Source organism: Leuciscus leuciscus (assembly GCF_965113295.1).
Source record: "Leuciscus leuciscus genome assembly, chromosome: 6".
Lineage (NCBI taxonomy): Eukaryota > Metazoa > Chordata > Actinopteri > Cypriniformes > Leuciscidae > Leuciscus > Leuciscus leuciscus.
In genome coordinates, this window is record NC_138730.1 from 43,335,841 (window position 1) to 43,345,727 (window position 9,887).

A 9,887-nucleotide genomic window follows, 5' to 3' on the forward strand; every position below is an offset into this window, starting at 1 on the left:
GTAAATTTCACATATTGCTTTTTTTTATTTTCTCCGTGTAGGTCATCTTTAATAACATGCTCAGAATCCAGCAAAACCTGTTGATTGGAGTCAGCATTGTGGCAGAAATTACCATGAGAAAAGTCAAAAGCAGAAAAGTAACTGAAAAACAAGAGATAGACGATCAATTCAAGATACAATGATGTACATTTAAATCAGAAACGTAAGGCACGCAACTGTAAATGTACCTTGAGCATGCAGGACATCTTCAAAAACGGACCATGCATGAAAATTATGGAGGCCACCAAAGACAACTGTGAAGGAGCTTCAGCAGGCCGACATTGGAGAGACAGCAGCTGTTGCTCGGGTGCTTCACCAGTCACTGTATTGGACAGCAGAGACGAGAAGCTACTGCCATTAAACGCCAAATGACATCTCAGATTTACCAGAAAGCCTGTGGGAGAGTCTGAAGCAGCTGGACGAAGGGTTTTCAGTCTGGCGAGAGACTAAAAGGCTTTTTGCCATCAGACTAAACACCATGTTTGTTTGGCATCAGTATCATGCTGTTAAGATGCTTTCAAATATCCAAGCATTTAATGATGCAACCTGGCCATGTGAAACTATACTAATGATCCTCATTAAAACGTTTAATGTAAAAGTGCTCCATTGCAGCTTCATGTAAATAATAACTTACTATTACAAATTGACGTCACTTATAAGTTTGTGGAAAGCACAAAAACTAATGAACTTTATCAAATATGGATATTACTGATTATCTGCAGCCCTACATATCACTGCAAGCTGTAACTTTGGCACCACTTTTGTACAGTGCAAACATTTTTTTTTTTTTTACATGAAAAGTTTGTCTCATCTGTTCTTAACATGAAGAACACACTTTTGTCATTTGGCCATTTATTGAATCTTCAGACGTTTCAACAGAACACCTGGAGAAACACAAACAACAACTCACAAGGCACAAGGCCAGGACACACAATGTCTCCAAATATGATTCCTCAGGCTCAGACAGAACGTACTGATATTCTAAACATGTTCTTATTTTGGGAGCACAGTGGGAGCAAGGGCCTTCTCCCATGCTGCACCAAAACTCTGGAACTGTCTTCCCCCTCATATTCGTGCCATAGACTCCATTTCACAGTTCAAAACCACTCTCAAAACTCATCTTTTCAAGTCAGCTTATAAACTTTAAGCACCTAATTCAGCATTAGTTTGCTAGTTGCTTTTAATTAAACTTTTACTTTAGTTTTTTTAATTGCTAATATTATTTTTACTTCTATTTTTATTTTTGTTGTAAGGTGACCTTGGGTGGTTTGAAAGGCGACTAAAAATTAAATGTATTATTAGTATTATTATTATTTTATTAGACTACAATGAAATAAGAACGGTTACGGACATCGGTTACCGTATTTCATGGTGATCTCATCCTTTATTCTGTAGGTTTTTACACGTAAAGTATAAGCGTACAATTTTATCATATGCAGCATCTAAACTTTAAACTAAACTTAAACTTTTTTGCATTGTACAACTTCAGAAAAAAAAATGCATAGAAATACAGATAATGTACTGGCAGAAAATTACTAATAATTTTTAAAATACCTTAAATGAAATACAGATGGGTCCAATAAAAGTAATGTCATTTGCACTCTTTTTCTTGAGCTTTGAATTCTCTATGACCTCAATATTGTATGAAGCTCAAAGCCTTTTTGTTTTGTATGTCTCTAAAGTTTTAGATGCTGCTATATGTTGATATTGTACGTTTTAGTGCCTATGCAAACATACAAAAATGAATGTGCACACACACTTTGTGCATGAGGCTGCAAATACAAAATAAGACCATGCTTCACATTTCCAGAAACATTCTGGGGTTAAAGGACAGAGAGCAATCTTTGTACACCATCTACACAACCTTTATTGAGCAAGGTAAGAAAACAGACAAAGCAATAGCATGATCCAGTAAAGTTATGAATAGAAAATCAGTCTTGGAAAAGAGGAAGAGAAACAAAGAGAGAATCAACCACTGGATAAACAAAATTGACGGCATGACAACAGTGCATCTAATAATAACCACATCCATCTTCGGAATAACAACAAGCCGAAACACCACATCTTTTGAGATACACTATTAAAGGAACGTTGATTTCCGGGTTTGAAATGGCACATCATCACGGGTGATCACGTGTGTTTATGTACACATGCATAGGAACGCTGCGGCTGGTGACGGGCGTATAGGGAAGGAACGGGAATCAAGTACAGTGGATAGGCACTTTTTTTTTCTCCATGACTTATCCGAACACAAGTGCGAGACACTTTAATCTCACGTACAGAAATATGGCTATGGAAATAAATGTGATTTAAACCCCCCTCCTCGTATTGAATCTCTTCTGGAATCCATTCTCTTCTTCTAATTTGAAATCTCTGCCAATCAAAAAGGAATAAGACTTTTTGATTTCTACATGGCTCTGACGGGAAATCTAATACACCGGCGATTTGGCCGTTTTAAAAGAGTGATGAAAATAGAAATGGAAATTATTTAATAAATGAATCTTTGTACTCTGGAAGTCTACAGTGGAGAATACGCATGAAGCACATATGGAGTGATTCATATCCGGAGTGTAATTACAGACCGTGTGCTCAAGGTGTTCAGGCTTTTTTTCTTTCTTTAAAATAAAGGTTTTCAGGTTGTCGAAAGTGACATGGAAGTGCTTTTAATGAAAGATGATAACTCAACAGAGCAGAAAATGCCCAAGTATGAATGAAAGAAGGAAAAACAGGAATGTGATTTAGAAAAGGGCAAATTCATCAATTAAGTCATTACATTTAAAAGGAAAGATTATTATGATTATTTAAACTTATGCAGCATGCTATATCATGAAACTTAAAGTGAACACGAATATATAAGCAGATTTTGATTGCAAAATCTAAAATAGCAAGTAAAGTCAAGATGAAATAAAAACTCTTTTCTCAACGCGGACACATGTACTGTTTTTTGGTGAATTTCTGCTGCCAAAATCCAGTCATTTCAAATGAAATCCATGAGATTGTGAATTTTGCACGTCGGCGAAAGATTTCCCCAGATTTCGCAAAGGGTTTAAAGGGATGTTCACCCCAAAAATGAAAATGTACTCATCATTAACTCACCCTAGAGTTGTTCCAAACCTGTATGAGTTTTTCACAAAAGAAGGTATTTTGAAGAATGTTGGAAACCAGACCAGTTGATGGTAGACATTGACTTCCATAGTAATTTTTCCAACTATGGAAATAAATGGCTACTGTGTACTGTCTAGTTACCAACATTCCTTAAAATATCTTATTTTGTATTCAAAGGAGGAAAGAAACTCATACAGGTTTGGAACAATTTGAGGAGGGAGTATGACAGAATTAAAATTTTTTTGGTGAACTATCTCTTTAAGTCACACAGGTTTGCCACATTGACCAACAAAAAGCTGCTTGATTGCTTCATGCATCACTACACCACTGATAATAGACAATGGACCTTTTTTATGGCGGCAAAATTCTCCCAATGTGACCTCACCTTCATTGCGCATTAGGGATGTGTCCGATGCCTAAATCCGAATTCGCAAAGGCACAGAAAATGAATAACGCACTCTATGGTCGGTTACATTACAGTACATCAGATTTATCACGTGAATATAGTAAGGAGAGATGACTGACGGAGGGCTTTACAAATATCTTATCTTGCAAAATGTGTGGTCAGTACCTCCTATCCCTATAAACAGAGTATGCGTGATGGCGAATTGGAAAGTGAAAGTAAAATACGAGCGTGCATTCAAAAGTGATTTCAATGTCGCATATCGATAGCGACTCCCTGATGCCGATATAATTATACATTATATAATTGCGAGAGAACGCGAAAGCATGAAATAATTTTTTTCTCTCATCACCATGTCCTTTTAGGGGCTGTGTGTGTGACATTTCCTTTCCGAACATAATATTCGGCTTCAGGAACATATTGGGCATGATTCATTCGTCTATATTTTTCCAAAGGAAAAAAAAAACAACAACTGTATTTTGAATCATTAATCAAAAGCCTCTGAAACGACTTTCTGGTTGACATCACCAACCCCTCTTATTTTTCACCAGTCAATCAACTCTCATGGATAGAACCAAGTGTTTCCCTCCTGACATTTTCCTCATTGAAATCTTGTTTCACACAGTAAAAATGCCAGATTATGGAAGTTGCGAATGGCCTAGAAACCACTCAGAACACCTTAGCAAGGAACAACAACTAAAAAGCAACTTTTGCACAGGCAAACATCACTCACATTTCAATGGAAAATGTGAAAACCTAGTTGCAATTCCATTTGGCATATGGCATATAAATTACACACTTCACCCTTAAGGATATGTAAATGATTCATCAAAAACACACAGATGTGTTTCCTTGAACTGAAGCCAGAACTGTGAGACAATCTGTCTCACTTCTAATAGCGGTGTAATTGTGTGAATCCACTCAAGAACCGAGGAGCGCAGTAACCTGATTGAAGAGCTCTCAAGAATATTACCGGACACTCTTTAGGTCATACAAAGAGCTTGCCATGTATGACGCATTACAGTGTCTTATACAACAGTAATTTTAAAGTCCAAATTTATCTTACTCTGCTTTAATCAACAGTATTTGAGTGCAACAGAAGGTTCTGGGGGTTCTGAAGGTTTTTTTAACTATAAGATATAAACCTTTCAAGACAGACTTTTCATTACTATTTAACACCTTTTTTTCTCTTGAAATCCCAATGAAGACAATGCATGAGAAAAATACAGGTAAATTGGGTGTCATAAATATTAAAGTACAGTACACAAGATTACGCTAGTGACGTGGATCCAACACGGGGGAATATGTTAAGAAAAGATGTGAGCTTATATCTTACGTTTACAATCTGACTCCATAACATTATAAATTAAATTGTGAGGGCTTGAACACTTTGCCATGCAACTGCTCCCATTGGTAGACATCTACACACACATCTACTATAAACATGCCAAAACTCTGTGCACATATTTAACAGAAGAATAATCATCTGAACACTTTATGAACTTAAACAGTGTATGAAAAAACTTCATACTTTCTGGGGGATATCCCAAATCTTATTGAACAATTGTATACTTTACTAAATGTTACCCACAACGCACCATAAACTGTTGCAAATCAACAACATACTCCATTAAAGTGCACACGTACTAAAAAGCATTATGTTCCCTAACCTGAGATTGAAGCTAAAATGGCACTAGTGGGCACAGTAAATGTCCTTAACGCACACGTTAAGTTTCCGAAGAAACTTCTTTGCAAGCGTAGTGTATGTTAGCATAGCCTTTACCCAGTGTAGCTTATAGTTACTAGTATATGCCTTACAAATATAGTACCATGGTAAAGCAATACTTTGATATTCACAGTATCATGGCACTGAATGAATACCATGGTATTTACATGGCACCTCAAAGAATACCATTGTATAATCAGGGTTAATATCCAAAAACTTGGGACTACATGGTATAGACTGCCATGTAAATATGGTACTTCAAATATTGCCATGGTTGTCCAAAAGCATTGTTTTACCATGGCACATATCTCAAAACTATGGTATTACCATGATAAATTATGCATTAAGTATCAGATCGTAATAGTACAATACTTTAGTTTCTGAATGATTACTGTATTCATATAAATAACATGTACATGCCCAAAAGCCCATGCTGATTGAAGTTACTGCAAAAAATAAATAAAAAATAAGTCATGGCACTACCACAGTAGCAGGTCCAATTAGCATGGTAATACCATGCTAATTTTTGGCAATTTTTTGTGTCCAATTTTGAAGTCTTTCTCCAAACAGTGCATGGTTTAGTCAACTTTATAGGGAACAGCGAGTCATTTCAGGTGCAGATTTAGAACAGCCTTCTATTTACAGAAGTCATGATGTCATAACATCCATGAGGATGTCATATGTTCTGACCAATCACTCCCCCTCCCTAAAGTTCTGTCACTCAAAGTGAGCAGCTTGTCACTCAGTAAGGCTGAAGGGTGTTTTTAACTGCACAGATTCAATTCTCAAAAAAAGGAAAAAACAGCAAAAGTCCAGTAGTTTTACAGTGAGTTTGAGAGAAATGTCACAGTCTTTAAACCCTAGATTGGAATTAAAGAGGGATAAGGCGAAACACTGGTATTACAGCAATGCAGGGGGAAAATATATAGTTGTCATTCTCATCATTTTTAAGGCTCAAACCGGCTGATGAAGCATGCATTTGTGTTCTGGCATTAAGTGACTTCAAGCATCAGTCAACTAAATGAGCTGTTGCCGTCGCGATAGCGATGTGGATGGGGAGCTGTTTTTATCTCTCTGTGTCTCCAACAGTGAGACCCAGCAGGGTCTGGAATCAAGACGACGTTGGTCTCAGCACAAACACAAACCCTGGGAACAATCGGAGCATGCCTGTACAATCACACAGAGGATATTTACAGAAGATCTCGCACATACAGTACATCCACACACTCTCACTGCTGGTAAACAAATTAGGAAGGTGCACACAGTTAGTTGGAGAGTTCTGCAACTCCAATCACTTTCAGCACTTGGAATCAAATCTGGAATATTTCATTGTCTGGTTCTGCAAGTTGAAGACTGCATTGAGGCGTTTGTCCCATGCCCAGGTGGTGGACGAAACTAGACTTCTAGATCCCGGAAAGCAGCTCCTTCAAGGGCACCTCCCTCTCGCCCAGTAGGTGGTCTCTCTTCAGACTGGTGCCCTTGTTGACAACCTTCATCTTGATGGCAAGGTTTTTCACCTGCGCAACAGGAAGGGAGTCAAAGTAGAAGTCCTCGTTGAAGACGGGGTTGCGGCTGTTCTTGATGATGGTGCTACGCTGTTTCTGGAGCTTTCCCGGGGTCAGGTACAGAGCCACGCAACAGTTGATGCTCTTCACGTCAAACTGCTTATCATAGAGGTCCTCGGCCGCCAGCACGCGCACGTGAAGCCGGGCGGCATCGATGTCGTAGTCTGTGCAGAGCCGTAGAGTTCCTCCCTTGTGGAGGTTGACGGTGTGCTGCGTGAAGCGATCCATGTTACCTCCGTATTTCCGTCCACGGAAAGCAGGGGAAGGAGGGCAACGGAGGCGCCTCTGAATATTCGGGCTGGTCTCCACAGAGCTGCACTCGTCAGTGGAGAGAGAACTGTGCCGGGCGAAGGAGCGCTTGGCCCGGGATACTTTGGCTTGGGTTTCGTGGGTGAACACCTTGAGGAGAGATGCAGAACGAGATAATAGAGGGGAGTTGAATGGGGAGGACTCGGCCGAAGAGCAAGTGTCACTTTCCCCTCCGCTGAAGTACCGGTAGGGGTTGGAGTGGGAGGCGTTGCAGTCGCTGGGGTTTAGGTGGTTACCCTGCGACTTGCGTTGGGTGTTGGGTGAGGTAAGCGGACTTGTGGGGTCGCTGTGAAAGAGGGATTCTTTACGTCTCGTGTGAGGACTTTCCATGAGCGTGGCGAAACCGTAGGAGGTTTGCGCTTTGGGTACGTAGGGCAGGGACATGGCCGTTTGGGACTGCGGGTCGGCGTTCGTGTTGAGGTCGCCCACTTCCCCAACCACCAAGTCATCTGCACTCTCAATCTGGATGATGTGGCGGTTTGCAGCTTTGAGCAAGTTCTTGGTGTCTCCAGCCAACTTGTTAATGAGGCGTGGGCTGCGCGGGCTGCCCTGAGGCTTCTTGCAGCATATGGTCTGCTCTGACGCTGAAGAGTGGAGCTCGTTTTTTGGCTTCATCTCTGGCGTCTCCTCCTCTGGTGGGCAGCACACGAATTTGGGTGGAATAAAGAAGTCAGGGATCTTGTCAGGGGTGAGGACGTTGCAGTAGGTGGGGGCTTTGCCCTGTTTGTCCGCTGAGTCTCCTTGCCGGAGAACGTTTCCCTCCACTGAACCGCGGATCTTTTCCAGCAGCCACATCTCGCTGCGAGGTCTGGGAGAGATGTGCAATTGCACCCTGTGTGCACAGATAGTGAAATGAAGAATCATCAACCCACAGACACCTGCAATTCATGAATGCAAATACAAACTGAATTCAGTCCACCTTCTCACTGCTTTGGGTACACTGTCACCCAGTGGATTCTTGGGAGATTCTGACAGTATCTTAACACATTGTTAAAACTAAAAAGCAATTGTTAAAGACAGCTGACACCTGCTTCCCTCTCCATTATCAATTGTAGACTGTCACCTTGTGGAGATGCCACATTATATACACACACATACACAAAATCAACTGATTGATGTTGTATTTCAAGTATCACAATGTCCTAACACACATTAAAGTATTTTTTATACTTTCTATTATTTCTTTTTATTAACTATTGACACCTTGAGGTCCATGAAGATCTTAGTGCATCTTAGTGAGCTATTTCTTCCTGATCTGACCCTTAAAAAATATTTTCACTGCATGGTATAACCCACTAGTCATAATAAATATTTGTACTATTTTTGTTAGGTGTATATATCACAAATAAGCAACAGTGTTACTCAGAAAAAAAAAAATATATATATATATATATATATACACACTTTTTTTTTTTTTTTTTTTGAGGTCCCAGGCTGCTTTGTCTTGGTCCGAGTTGATCTGTAAATGTTTGCCTGCAGACACTTGATGCACACAGCTTTCTCCTCTGAAAGAGTCCTCTGCACTACACTCTGCCTCAGACTCTGTCTGAGTTCAATGTGTGGAGACCGCAGCACATTGCGATATGAAATATGTATTGCGCAGTATTTGCTCATGTGACTGCAGAAACACAACACTGAGACGGAGCAGCAAAGGGGGTCCTTTATCTATTCTAAAGTAACTCATGTGCATAAACATCTGCAGTCTAAATTGGCACACATGAAAGACTTTACATGCTGATGTGAAGTGATAATGATTGATAAGGCTATCCCTTACAAAAACATACCACGGTAACATTACTTTCTAATAAAATACCATATCCTTCAAATTGTGTAGGAATCAAGGTACTTCCAAGAATACCATGGTAACACTATGGTACTTTTTTTGTAAGTATTAATTACTTTTTTTGTAACAATAAACTAACTAAAGTTATCATGTACTCTTAAAACAAAGGTTTAAATGCCACTGAAGAACCATTTTCGGTTTCCCAAAGAAACCCTTCAGTGAACAGTTCTTAGAAGAACCTCTTTTTCCTTTCTAAAAGAACATTTGAATAATCTAAAATACCCTTTTCCACTAATTAATTGTTGTGCAATGGTAAGATTCCATGGATGTAAAAAGGTTCTTCATGAAACCATCAATTGCAATAAAGAACCTTTATTTTTAAGAGTGTGGTAAATTTTTAAGAGATAGAAAATTTAAATAAAACCTTATTTGACACCATCAAAACACCTGTAAAACTGTATATCTGACGTGTCTGCGATCTCCACATTCCACAACACATTTCTAGTGAGCAATAGGCCTACTGCATCTCTAGGACTCAAACGTTTAGTTTTAAATGCATATGAATGTGTAATTCATATAATTACTGTATGTATGGACTTAAACTTTTCCAAAACTGCTCCTCTATTAAAAACCTGTTGAATATCAGTTGAACTTACGTGAAGTGGTTTGTGGTCCTACTGTCCTTGCTTCAATCCATATGTTATGGTTCGTCTCACCCTCGTTCGGGTCTCCGGTACTCCAGGACAGAACTGTCTGTTGGCACTGCGCGTCCACTCGCGGCTTTAATAATAGAGCACCAACCCCCGTGCGCGCGCATATCAACCAATGGGAGTGCGCGCTTGGTAACGCGCATCATTCTGGAACTACTCGCAGTCCGTATCAATACTTGCGTAGGCTACTGCTTAATGCACTGTATACAGCCTATGCTACTTAGAAATAGAATGTTTAGGAATACAC

The 9,887-nt window shown here is 39.6% G+C and overlaps 1 protein-coding gene across 1 annotated transcript; it reads right to left on the reverse strand.

Moving 5' to 3' along the window:
- Positions 1–1,345: 1,345 nt before the first annotated feature.
- LOC309500338 (C2 calcium-dependent domain-containing protein 4C) lies at positions 1,346–9,880 on the reverse strand. Its single transcript, XM_082171913.1, has 2 exons — positions 9,587–9,880; positions 1,346–7,979 (listed from the first exon to the last, which is right to left on the reverse strand). The coding sequence occupies exon 2, from the start codon at positions 7,940–7,942 to the stop codon at positions 6,677–6,679; it is 1,266 nt and encodes a 421-aa protein (XP_082028039.1). The 5' UTR covers positions 7,943–7,979; positions 9,587–9,880; the 3' UTR covers positions 1,346–6,676.
- Positions 9,881–9,887: the final 7 nt, after the last annotated feature.

Coding starts and splice junctions, on each gene's coding strand:
- LOC309500338 (XM_082171913.1), bottom strand. CDS start 7,942: ATGTGGCTGCTGGAAAAGATCCGCGGTTCAGTGGAGGGAAACGTTCTC.